The sequence below is a fragment of the Sturnus vulgaris genome, chromosome Z, assembly GCF_052056855.1.
Source record: "Sturnus vulgaris isolate bStuVul1 chromosome Z, bStuVul1.hap1, whole genome shotgun sequence".
NCBI classification, from domain to species: domain Eukaryota; kingdom Metazoa; phylum Chordata; class Aves; order Passeriformes; family Sturnidae; genus Sturnus; species Sturnus vulgaris.
This window is the reverse complement of record NC_142283.1, coordinates 54,403,310-54,417,069: the sequence shown is the minus strand read 5'-3', so window position 1 is coordinate 54,417,069 and position 13,760 is coordinate 54,403,310. Positions and strand designations below refer to the sequence as shown.

At 35.3% G+C, this 13,760-nt stretch overlaps 1 protein-coding gene across 2 annotated transcripts in view; it reads left to right on the top strand.

The window, feature by feature from the left end:
- SMARCA2 (SWI/SNF related BAF chromatin remodeling complex subunit ATPase 2) overlaps nt 1–13,760 on the top strand; it is a 114,380-nt gene that overhangs the window by 47,607 nt on the left and 53,013 nt on the right. For both annotated transcript variants that reach the window (XM_014881000.2, XM_088156229.1), the window contains exons 12-22: nt 45–175; nt 368–428; nt 1,622–1,722; nt 2,014–2,161; nt 3,768–3,931; nt 5,503–5,569; nt 6,136–6,246; nt 7,781–8,023; nt 8,315–8,428; nt 10,422–10,529; nt 12,932–13,018. In XM_014881000.2, the coding sequence (XP_014736486.1) occupies nt 45–175; nt 368–428; nt 1,622–1,722; nt 2,014–2,161; nt 3,768–3,931; nt 5,503–5,569; nt 6,136–6,246; nt 7,781–8,023; nt 8,315–8,428; nt 10,422–10,529; nt 12,932–13,018 (1,335 nt within the window). The remainder of the gene's footprint in view (nt 1–44; nt 176–367; nt 429–1,621; nt 1,723–2,013; nt 2,162–3,767; nt 3,932–5,502; nt 5,570–6,135; nt 6,247–7,780; nt 8,024–8,314; nt 8,429–10,421; nt 10,530–12,931; nt 13,019–13,760) is intronic.

Genomic DNA, 13,760 nt, shown 5'->3' with positions numbered 1-13,760 from the left:
AAGTTTAGTTGCCTTTTGGTGTAAAACGTGTCTTGAATTTTTAGCCCATAGATGAGAGCAGTCAGATGAGTGACCTTCCAGTCAAAGTGACTCACACTGAAACAGGCAAAGTTCTTCTTGGACCAGAAGCACCTAAAGCAAGTCAGTTGGATGCTTGGCTGGAAATGAACCCTGGGTGAGTAGTTAGTATACCAAGTAGACTGTTTTTTCTATTTGCATTGATATTTTTCATGTTATACTGTCTTCCTTTTTTACCAATTCTATTCCTGTTTTAATTTATTGTATGTAAGCTGAGTAGGAGATGTATTGAACCTATTACCTCCTCCTTTTAACTGTCATTAAAAATCTTTCTGTCATTTTTGTACAGCTATGAAGTTGCTCCCAGATCAGACAGTGAAGATGAAAGTGGTTCTGAATATGAAGAGGAGGTATGTATCTTTAAAAAGAAATACTGTACAATACAGTAAAAAACAAGTGCTTACTTCATATTTAATTTTCCCTTCTTCATAATGAAGAGAGGGAAAGTGATAACAGATATGCGGATGCTTTAAGACTAATACAAACAGGAAAATTAATTGATTCAGTAGTTCTTGATTTATAGCAGTTGTTCTTTATATACACTGTAAATGCCTAACTGCTAATTGTGGTTAGGAAAAGTAAATATTTTACTCTGATTATTAATAGTAATGAACCAGACAATTAAGCAGGTTCCTATTTTAACATACAGCTCAGAAAACACTGCATTGTGGCATTGTGCTGAATGAAATTAACATCTTCAAGCTTTATGCATTGGTTTATGCAAGGTTTTATAGGCAATAAAATAACATGGTTACTACTTATGTATTATCTTTATTTAAGTGTTAGGGATTATGCCAGGGATTTATATTCAGACTTTTCAGGGTAGGCTTATTTGATTCAGTATTTGGATGGTGAATTAAAAACTGTTGTTAGAAAAATTCTAAAAAGAATCTTACAATTAACCCACACAAAGATGTCAGCCTTGGAGGGTCATCATATTACATACTATGCATAGTGAATAGTGATACTTGTGTAGCATTTTCAGATCAGTACTTTCTAAAGGAGAACAGAAGTGAGGAATAGAGAAGGCCCATGTGCAATCAACAGCCTGGTAGCAGAACTAGGTATAGTACTCAGATCTCCTACGTTTAGCAGTCTTTACATAACTATACCAAACAACCACTGAAACTGACTGGACTGTTGTAGGTGTGTAGGAGTAATTTCTGGTAATTCTACACATCTATTAATATTAAGGTAGGAGAGGAGGGCATGATACCTGTCATATTTTAGAATCTCACTTAGTGAGAATTTGTTTTCTATCGGCTGCAACTGTAGCCAAAGGACAAGTTATTTCAGAAAGAGTAAAAATAATTGGTTTTAAAAAATTAGGAAACTAGACACCCAAATCAGTAATACTTGGCGATTTTTTAAGCCATATTCATTTATTATACATCTAGAATACATGATTATGACCTTATGATTCAGATGTCTGTCATAAGGCACTGACCAGTGAAAGCTACCAGTATGAGAATGCCAGTTGAAAGTATGACTGAGGAACACGTTACACTTCCCAGCACTTCTGTTCTTTTTCTGTATTCTGTAGGATGAGGAAGAAGAATCAAGCAAATTAGAAACAGATGAGAAGATACTCCTGGATCCTAACAGTGAGGAAGTTTCTGAGAAAGATGCAAAGCAAATCATTGAGTGAGTCTTCCTTAAGTGCTGTTTATTAGGAACTGTGATTTCTTCCAGTGGTATTTCACAAGAATAGCTTTCTCTAGGTTATTGATTTGCTGTGCTTCTCTGGTATAAATACCTGCAGGAGAAGGAACATGATCATTTAATTGTGTACTCTTCATAATATTGCACCCTTTGGAGTACTCACCTCACTCACAGCTGAGGACTTCAACTGTTTCTTTAGATGTATGTATGTAAGCCATGGTCAAAAAATACTTATTTGTAGGAATTCACTCGAGTTCTTTTTCTACTTTTCAGGACAGCCAAACAAGATGTGGATGATGAATATAGCATGCAATATAGTGCTAGAGGGTCTCAGTCCTACTACACTGTTGCTCATGCAATCACTGAAAGGGTGGAAAAGCAGTCTTCTCTTCTTATTAATGGCACATTAAAACATTATCAGGTGAGAAATCTTGAAAACAATAAAATACCTAAAACTTGGAATAATGCCCAACATTTCAGTGTGATATTTCAACGTTTGTTGAAAAATACAAAGGCTCTAATAGGTAAGAATTTGCAAGTATGGACAAAGCAATGACACCTGCCACAAATAATGTTACATACATACTGCTTGAATAATACATACATTCTACAGATAACTCTACCTTTTCTTGATTGCAGGTAAATAATATTTTGGTTTTGGTATCCTTCTCATTGACTTGTAATTTCGGTTCTTAGTATTTTAATTTGTGGTGGATTAGCAGTATTTTTCTTCTTTGATAGTTAAAGTTTTAGAATTTTGTTTTTTAATTAAGGTCCTAATATTTCGGGGCAGTGATAGATACAATTTGAAAATAAGAAAAATATTTTGCCGTGGATGTTGGTGTCACACGTTCTTCACAGACTTTTACTGGATTTAGTAACCAAGAACTTTGGCATTTTGATATAAGCTAGATTCACGTGTGATTGAAAATGTCTTTGATGTATGTTTTCTACACTTCTGCTATTGTATAACTTTCTAGTTAACTCCAGCAACCTGCATATTTTCTCTCGTCAGAACACTGTGTGTGTATATATATCTCTACATAAAGAATAATGATGCAGACAAGATAGCTTTCCTATATTCAATTCTGAAGTGACTTTGTTGGTGGTACATACAGTGACAGTACAAATTCCAGTCAGCTCTTGATGACTTAATAGTAAATGTGAATCGGTCTATATTTATGTAAAGCCAGTAAATTGGCAACATTATTTTGGATACTGTCTTGCAAGGAGAACAGACGATTACTTCCAGAGTATACTGTAGAGTTTTCCCTCTGAACTTTCTCAGGCCACCTAATTTCTTGCTCTCAGCATGCATGAGATATACCAAACCTCTGGGTATGAGAAGCAGAAACTTCACACATCCGTCAGTAATGTGATACACGCACGTGGTAATCTGTCTGACAAGAGAATAGCACTTTCTAGCGGTATTCTTTGGAGTGTGGAATTCTGTTATGTAGCCATTGCTAAGCTACAGAACTCTGGCTTCCTTCCAGCTCTGGAATTTTTTACACAAGGCATATTTGGACAAAGGTGGCCTGTTCTGATGTCGAGTTTTGGACAGCAGATTCTAAGTGCATATGTGCTACAAGAGCTGTAGCATACCAGTGATACAGTTGGTAGGTTTGAGGCTTTGTGTTTTGTGCTGAAGTTTGGTTTCAAAAGATTTTAATTGACACAGGCAAATGTCATGAAATACCCACAGAAAGTTTTAGCGTTTGAGAGTGTTGAGATTGAGGAACAAATACCTGCAATGGTGTTTATCGGCCTTACTGTGAGTGCCTCTGTTGCTTTGTGTGCAGTAGTAAAACTTTTCTACATGAAATCTAACTTCATTTTACATTGTTTTAAACAGGAATTATGATTTCCATGTAAAGATAGGCAGGGGTCCCCATGCATATAGTATTAGTAAAGGAAATCCAACTTGTAAATAGACAGGGACATCAGAACATTAGTTCCATAGTGCTGACTTATTATTAATTATTTCTTGGGTTTTAAATAACTGAAGCTCTTACTCTTCATTTCAGCTCCAGGGACTGGAATGGATGGTTTCTCTGTATAATAACAATCTGAATGGAATTTTAGCAGATGAAATGGGACTAGGAAAGACTATACAGACTATTGCTCTCATCACTTACCTGATGGAGCATAAGAGACTCAATGGCCCCTATCTCATCATTGTTCCCTTGTCGTAAGTAATGGATCTCATTCTGGCATTATTGGTGTAAGCATTGCAGATTGGTTTATTTGGAACACAACACACTGGCAAAACCAGGAGACTGGTAAAACACTTGATTCTATTGATTTTGGCAAACTGTATTGAATTTACTGTAATTCACTCTTAGGCCAAAAGAGGGGGATGTTTTTTCTTTCCTATTATATTCATGCACTTCATCTTTCAGCTTTTAACTCTGATATTAAAAATCTGTTGCTTAATTCTTTAAGCAGCCGATGCTTCATCTGATACCATAGATATATGTAGCCTTGATTGATATACACACTTTTGTCAGGTGTGCAGATTATGATTGTTTATTGTGCTGCCCCCCACCCCCTTTTTGCCTTTCCTTTGCTTCCTAGCAGCTTTCCAAAATGATGCTAGTTTTACAAATTTTTTAATGCATTTTCTTTTCTTCAAAGGTCACGTGTGGGTTTTAGTGATTAGAATAAAAATATCAATCCTTGTAGAACTCTTAGAGGATATTGAGGAGTTGTTTTCATATTTTTATGTGTAATTGAACTTGATTGATGTTGAGAGATTCCTATGTAATTTCATTAGCTAATTTGTCCACCACTTGTGCTGAGCATGCAAATTTGTTCTAGAATTAGGATAAATTTGATTTGTTGTCGTCTCATCATTTTTATTGAGGTCTCCTTTCTTCTGGCTGTGCTTTAGTAGTAACTGATTAACTAAAATAAATGTCACAGGTGTGCCTAACTGTATGAATACAAATTACAAGTTTGAAAAGAAACACCTGAGAGAAGATCTATAAAACAAAAATAAGTGGGAGTGTTATTAATGTCAATTTTCATGTGGGCGCAGTAAAAAAATCTAATTTCTTTTAAGTACTCTTGTTTTTTTCTAAAGAAGCGAGAGGCACTGAAAGTTCTTTCCTGTATACATTTTGAAAGCTGCCTGTTTCTGTCTTTTCTACATTGCTGCCGTCTGGTCCACTAAGAAGGGAAAAAAAAGCAAGCAGCTGAAAAACCTCAGGTTTACTTTTTGCTGTTGTCTCATGATGGCAATTAGCTTCACTCTAGCAAGTTTTTTGTTGGGATCAAACAGCAGAAACAGTGCAATAATGGATTCTCATAGCGGGACTATGAGTAGTTCTGCTCAAGTAGAGCACAGATTAAGTCCAATACCAGTTTCGTTGGGCTGTATTTGAAAAGCTGTAATGTCCATTTTTGGATGATAAGTCTAGTATAAAAGAACTTGCAAATCTATTTTTTGCCCAGAGATACTGTTCTTATTGTTACTATGTTCCAAAGTATAGAGGTGCATGTAAAACACTACTTTTACTGGTTTCTAAAAGGGTCCTGAATATAAGCTGAATGAATGTTTCACACATTTTTTCTGGTTACTTCCTCTGAGATCCTTGTGTTTTATTACAGTATATAAAGTATGTTTTTAAAATATGTTGTTATTAATCGGTGTTGATTACATAAAATGTGTTGAAAAGTTGGCAACCACTTGGAAACATTTATAAATGTTTGATCTGCAAATGATGAAACGTTACTTTCTCTCTGTAATCTCTATGATAGGACTTTATCCAATTGGACATATGAATTTGACAAATGGGCTCCTTCTGTTGTGAAGATATCTTACAAGGTTTGATTTGCTTTTTGTATGACTGTAGAATTGCAGGAATGAGACCTAGAGACAGTTTTTTCCTCTGTCTCTGCACGCTTTTAACTATCTGCTCGTCGGGTTTTGTCATGTATATCAGGTACTAAGCAGTGCTAAGAAGGCTATAATAAACTGTGAAAGACTGTAGAAGTAAAACAACTGCAAATCCCTGTACAAAATGCAGAATAAAATTGTTAATTATCACATTTGCAAGGCTTCTGCTGAGAGTTATGAATGGTAACTACCTAACGTTTTATTCCTAGGTAAATATTTTCTAATGTGGCTACTGTAGTAGTGATATAGCCGAGCAGTTTGTAGGAAGAAAGCCAGACTACTGGCTTTGTATTTCCATGAGCTCCATAAGCAGCTTTACAGTCTAGCAGCAGTTTAGGGAAAGCACTCTGAGAAGGTTGATGAAGGAATTATGTCGATGTATTATTCACAGTATGGTAGGATTGCAGGTTCATCTGGTTGCTTATTGTCTGCTCATTCATAAAAATGTTTCTTAATCATCAAAGAATAACAATTCACATGTCTCTCTCTTCTAGGGTACACCTGCAATGCGCCGCTCACTTGTTCCTCAGCTTCGAAGTGGAAAATTTAACGTTCTTTTAACTACTTATGAGTACATAATAAAGGACAAACATATCCTTGCTAAGGTAATTTTAACTACTATCTCTCTGTATCAAGACCCAGACACCTTCAAGTGGTGCATACCACAAAACACAAATTTGTTTTATAGGGAAATTCTCAGTTGCTCTGTCCTTCAATAAAAGTTAACCCTTTCATTTGCATTCCTGTTCCTCAGTTTATGATTAAACTTCTCAGTCACAGTTCTCCCTTATGTAAACACTAGGATTTTCACAAATATGGCTAGGGGCCTAATTCCTTTGTGAAATTCTGTCATTCTGTCTGTACTGTATACCTGCCTGTCCTTGGAAGAACATGATTTTTTTCGCCTCTGCATAATACTCAGCCTCATCTGCATCAGTGACTTTTAACTTTTTCTGTTATTTCTATCCTGAAGCTCACTCTTACTAGGGCCCTTGCAGCTGTGTGGTCGCTTTTCCTCACGTAACTCAATAGTTACCTATATCATGAATTTGTTATCTAGACTAAAGAGTCTACACATTGCACTTCTTAGGGGCTCACTGTCTCTCTACAGGTAGGTATCAAATATGAATTTAAAAAAGCCTACTGTACTGTAAGGTTCTTTGATGTGCATACAAAGCAGAGGTATTTTGCTATAGAGAAACCTATATTGGACCTGCAGTAGTTTTACACTCCTGTAATTTTATAGGTCCTCCTGTTCATTTTCGCTTCATTTGTTGCATGCTGCATATTTACTGCATTTTACTTGTTTCTCCTCACTAATAAAAAGGCAGTGCATTTTCTTAGCATCATTCTGAATGCTTGAAAACAGGTTGAGACTGCATAATGTTCCTTTTGCTTTATTTTTTTGCACTCTTTCTGAAAGATAAGAAGGACAGCACCATGTCACCCCTCCTGTCCTGGGAAATGGAATTAGGTAGCACATGTAAAAGTACAAACCGAGACCTTCCTAGTCATGTGGTCAGTGTGGCACTTGTGTTGACTGTCCATGTTGTACAGGTGGTAAACAGAGAGCTTGAACAACAGCTCTCAACATCTGCTGTGATTGCATTTAAGATTTCATATTAAGAAATAGAAACTTTAGTTGAAAATGCAGTATATTAGGTGATTTTAATTATGCTGATTTCTTCTCAAGTAAAAACACAGCATTAGCTGAAACAAAATAAAGTTCAGAAGTGCTGTTGTTTATGAGCATACTTTATCTGAAAATACTTTTGTCTCCTGTCAAGGTTCTTGTTACAGACAGATGCATTTGCAGTTTATGTGGTTTCTTTCTTCCACTGTGAACCGTATTCTGGCCTTGAAGAACCAGTCATTCTAATCTCTTTCCCAGAAATGGAAGGAATCTGTGGTTAGCTGTTTCAGTTCCAGTCAGAATTCAACATCAGATTGAGCATACATAGGGTTTTTCTCTCTGTTTGTTCCTAGCAAGGACACTGATAGTTGCATAATGCTTGATTTGGCTTTCCTCAAGGTTGAGACTGATTGGTGTTTCAGTCTTTAAGGATTTTTGTTCTTTACTTCTTGGGAGGAACGTGGCAAAGTCTGGCCTGTTCTAACTTTGCAAACTTTTTCTTTCAGATTCGGTGGAAGTACATGATAGTAGATGAGGGCCATCGAATGAAGAACCATCACTGCAAGCTGACTCAGGTCTTGAATACTCACTACGTGGCCCCTCGGCGAATCCTGCTGACTGGGACTCCTTTGCAGAACAAATTGCCTGAACTTTGGGCTCTTCTCAATTTCCTTCTTCCAACCATTTTCAAGAGCTGCAGCACCTTTGAACAGTGGTTCAATGCTCCATTTGCCATGACTGGAGAAAGGGTACTGTGGCAGTGTTTTTTTAGAAAGATAGAAATAGACCACTTTGATGAAAACAGAAAAGAGCTTACACAGAAGAATTAGTGTTTGAACTTCACTGGTACTTAGGGATTTAACATAACTAAAAGACCCCTTTTGTATTATACCAGAATTTTAATGTTTAAAGTGTACTTTTTGACTCACTTTTGTTATAAGATGCAAATAATTATTGCACATTCTTGATTTTTCACGTGAGAGAACACATTACCTAATATATTTGAGCTGCCTTGTAGTGACTTTTATAAATTTCTCTAGGTGGACTTAAATGAGGAAGAAACTATTCTGATCATCCGTCGTCTCCATAAAGTGCTTCGGCCCTTCTTGCTGAGAAGACTGAAGAAGGAGGTTGAGTCTCAACTGCCAGAGAAGGTTTGTAATGAGAGGAGTTTGGGAGGCATTTAATATTCTTTCTGAGCATTAAGTAATGTCCCATTTTCAGATTTATTTTGCCGAAGGAGACTTCTTTAGTTGTTTGTTTATACCTCTCCAGAGAAGGCTGGCCTTTGAGGAAGCCTGATTACCTGAAGTGTCTGCACTCTCAGCATTCCTCACCAGCTTTAAATGTGTTTGTTGTAACCACTGTAAGATATTAGAGTGGTTTCAATTTATGAGTCAGCCCTACATTGAGGATAAAATTCTGTCTTGTACCATCCTCCTTGAACTGAGTTGAAGCTAGTTTACTGAAATTTCTGGAGGACTACTGCACTTTATAAAGCAGGCACAATTTGGTCCTGTATTATTATTCCAGGAGTATTATTATTCTATGAAGTGTCTTGTTGAAATTACACAATTATTTGTAACTAGTGGCATTTAAATTCAAAACATAAAATTATTTTCGGATTTCAAAAGTAATTGTTTTAATTTCTGGGTAACTCATTTTGTCCCACTTTATCCTCCTCTGTAATTCTGCATCCCTCTTCCCAGAATAACAGCAGCAACTAAAAATAAAATAAAATAAATTTTAAAACGTAAATTTGAAGGTATGATAAGGAAAAGTTTGTTTTAAGGTAAACTGGATTAAAACCATACCAAACTGAAATGTTTGTAAGGTGTGTTATGAGCTGATTGGCTAAATGAATGAAGAACTTTGTACAGATGCTTAGAGACAATACAAAGACGCATTTTGAAATTATTTTTCGTCTTTATAATCATGTCAGCACTACTATTGTTGAAATTTCTGTTCCTTCAAATGTCAAATTCTCTATACCCTCAGAATTTTGAGAATAAAAGATGCTTGTATTTGAATTTAATACTGAAATCAAGCCACTGTATTTGATTAATCCAATAATAGGCATTGGAGAGGGAAATTTTTCAAGTTGCATACACACTCAGAAGACCATGTTTCTTCTTGTTGCCATTATCTTGAAAAAAGGAATTTATCCAACCATGAGGATTGAACTAGGGGACTGAAGCCTGCTAATCATTTGCTCTTGCAAATATTGTTAAGAAGCCATTGAAGAAAGTCACTTCCCTTTAAGAAGTGACTGCTGTCTCTCTGAGAAGAAAATAACCTGATAATTTTCTTCCTGATTATTTATTAAGTATTAGGAATCTTACACGTTATCTTTTATTCACAGCTTGAAAGATTTCTAGCCACTAGCATGATTATGTTACAATTTTTATTTGACATAACTTACTAAAAACCAGTGGACTATAATCTGGACATTGGACAATAGAAAAAACTACATAAAATTACATAAAATTGGTGTGTGAAGTCTTTCTGTTCTTGTTTTTAAACGTAGTATACAGTTAAAAACTAAATGTAATTTTACAAAGCTGAACAAGTCAGGCTGAATATAGGGGTCATACAGTTGCACAGGTATTAATTCCCTGTGTTTTAGTGGATGTTGAGAAAATGGTGTATTTCTATGGCAGACTAGATAAACCTGCCAGTTAGACTCTGTGAGGGATTCGTAATTGCTAGACATACAGTGATGGTATTTTTATAATGCTTTACTTGATATTTTATAATACGTAACAGACAGAATAAATTCCACTGGTTATTAAACACAAGATACTTTTTTAGTTGCATGTTAAATATAAAATTAATTTCAAAATATTTTTTTAGATTTTAAAAATTACAGAGTAAGAAACAAAGTATGTTTGGTAATCCTGCAGCTGCATCCGTGGGATCCAGCTGTCTCACTGCAGGTCTGACTCTTGGACAGTCTTTGGAGATACTCATTTCTGTGCTTGCAGTTGAATTGCTGGTCATGGAAATTTTATGTGGCATTATGGTACAGATACAGGATTAGCAGGGGATTTTTTTTGTTTTGTTCTAGAATGACAAGAACCTGCAGGTAGATCCTACTAACATTATTATGTCAGCATGTTTATGGGTTTTGGGTTTTTTTTACACCAGGTGGAATATGTGATCAAATGTGATATGTCAGCTCTTCAAAAGATCCTGTACCGTCACATGCAAGCCAAGGGGATCCTTCTCACAGATGGTTCTGAAAAGGACAAGAAGGTACAAAAGACTAAAATATGAAGGAAATAATGTATTACGAGTATACACGTTAACAATATGTTTCCTGTTTATAAAATTAAAGTGTAGAATCTTACTGCAGGTATCTCTCATAGGAAAAGAAACTTCAGGCATGCTTTTCAGTTACAAGAGTGCAGCTATTCACAGGGAGAAGATATTGCTTGTATTCAGTGTAGTTGCAGTGCCTTTCTGCAAACAGGCACTATTTGAGAAAAAAATGCATTTCTTTGACTGAGTTTAATTCAATAATATGTCTGAATAATTGTGATTGTGGCATCTATGACTGCAGACAGTCATTTATCTTGTTTCTCAGAGCTATTAGTTGAGTCTCATTTCAGTCAGCAAGGACTGTATACTTGCATTCATCCTTACAAGATCTGTTGGTGACAAAATTCTTTAAGAGTGCAGTAAGATTCAAGTCATGTAGTCAGATTTAGACTTTGTATTAGTAAATGGTTATGCTGTCATGGGATTTGAGCCAGTCAATACAGAGTAAAGAAATTGGCATTCATCAGCTTTTCACATGATAACAAATTTGTATTAAATGTATTAAATGTGAAATACTTTGAACAGATTCTGCAGAATATCTAGAATTTGAGAGGTTCCGTTTGCACTCTCCTGTGTGTATATTGCTGATGCAGTGCACATAGAGTCTTTCCATAATCCTTTTTCATGTTGCATTGGTATAGTAGGTGATTTTTCTATTTAGTGTCTTACTTTACCTTTCTGTTTTTTTGCAATCAAATTGTTTTCTTTACTGGTGCTTAATTAAACTCCAGAAAAAGGGTTCTTTTTCACTGGATGTTGAAACGCATCTTCATAGTTGAAACACTTTTTAGACATTAATTCATGTTCCTCAGTTGTATTTTTAATGCAGTTTTGCAGTTTGATGTCTTTATATTCGTCCTAAAAATTTCATTTTGTATCACGAAATCTTTGTATCTTCTGCTTCATTTTCTGGTCTCTTCATGTGCTCAGACTCTTTTGTATATTTTGTTCTGCCTGTTTTTCTACCTGGCTTTGTGATTAACCAGTCAAAATTGCCTTTGCTGTCTTCTGAGCACTTCCCTTGCCTTCCTCTCTCCCCAAGGGGCTAAAATTTTTCTGTTCTTGCAACCCTCTCTTAAATATTTTTTTTCTTTAAATGTTAAATTGAGCTCTGTTATGAGTGCTACCTGTTGTCAGTAGAGGGAGGTGGTTGTAGACCGCTTGGCTTCAATGATCAACCAGCCATTGTGTTAGGAATAGATCTTGTCTTTCTGCAGCTCTAGCCTGGATCCAACTGCGAATAGACAATTCGCTCAGATAGAAGCTACAGGAAATTTTTTTATAACAAAGGTGAACTGTATTTTGGAGCACATTTGAGACGATCTTGGAAAGAACAAAACCAAGTTTGAAATACATGGAGTGCCCCCTTCAAATGGATAATCTCTAGTCTAGATGAAAGTTATTATTTCAGTGTACTTCCCAGAAAAGACTAGAATATTGATAGTATATATTATAATCAAGTACTGTATTTTCCCCTAGTTTAAACCTCAAAATTGTTAAATTGTTTGGCTGAGATGTTTAAAATAAATCTGAATTGGTCATATCGTAAGCTCGGACTATTGATGCCACTCTGATTACATTTTTTTAAAACGGCAAAAAACCAATGGCATTTGAAAGCAGCAAGTTTTTGGCAATGTTAATGTGATACAATTTTGTCAAACTTACTTTGACCAGCTGTGGTTAGATTTTAACCATACAGTTTGGTCTGGCACACCTGACTGTGATGAGTGTCCTGGTTCTACAAGATTAACTGTGGTGTATGTTTTGAGATTATGCTTCCTTAAATAATAAGATGACTCATGAATTTGCTGAGCTTTAATATTTTAGTATCTGTGGCCTGGTGTTTTACTCAGCCTGGAGTGAGAAACCCATATATTGAGTTAAGAGACTGAAGACGTTACTATGGAATTGAAAAGAATCCAGCTAGAATTACTTTCTTAGAGGGTTCAGACACTATGGAGTTTGTATGGTTTCATAATAAACAGTATAAATTATCAGGACAATAGATGCTCTGCTTCTTGCAAAAAATATTGCAGGTAGAAATGTAGCACACTTCATGGATTACTTCCAAATCTTCCTTCTTCATTATAGATTGTCTTATGACTTTATACAGCAAGACAACTGTACAATTGTTTTTTGATTTTTGTTGTTATGGTTTGGCCTGGCTTGTTTTTTTTCTTATTCATGAGCTTTGTTTTTTTTTGGTTTCCTTTTGGGTTTTTTTTATTAACGATATAGTAATTAGTGATATTCGGGTTTGGGATAAAAATATTTTCAAAGGGTATGTTCATAAGCCAAGAAATTAATCATTTGGTTTGCATTGTTTGTACCCATAGGGAAAAGGCGGAGCAAAAACTCTTATGAACACTATCATGCAATTGAGAAAGATATGCAATCACCCGTACATGTTTCAACACATTGAGGTAAGACTGATAGGTTTGATTTTGAGACTTGTTTTTATTCAGATGGCTAGGATAATAGAAAACTGCTGCTAAAACTTAGGTGTGTGAGACGGGATATCTCTGTCCAAATAATTTATACTGGAAAGGAGCAGATTAGAAAAAACATGTATTACAGTCAACAAGTGCCATCTTTTTATTGATAATACAAAGTCTGTTTCTAAAGTCTCTTTTAATTTTATGGAGCAGTGTCTCTAAAAAGTGAGGGGTTCTTTACTAATTTAAAACAATTCAGAGCAACTTGGTATTCACATACACTGAATTTATTATGTATAGACACTGGTTCAAAGTGTCATGTGTAGAAACTTTGAAGTTAGTGGACTGCTAATCTTCTACAGTGTCAACTAGAATTGTTCTCTTCCATCCATCCTGTTTTTTCAGCAAAAATGTACTATCTATATAGCATCTCTCAATAGGACCTAAGTATATGAATATATCTGAAAAGGTAGGAAGTGTCATAGATGTCTGGAATATAGCCAAATTTAGCCTACTGTGACTTATTATTACTATTATTATTGTTATTGTTATAGTAGTAGTAGTAGTAGTTTTCACTCTTTATGATCTTGTATGCTGAGTAATTAAATTGAGTAAATTGCAGATGGATTTTCTACAGATTAGTATAAATTAATATTCTACTGTATTTGTAATCTGGTAAAATGTATGCTGCAGAAATCACTTGTGGAAATTATGAATTTCATATAATAGT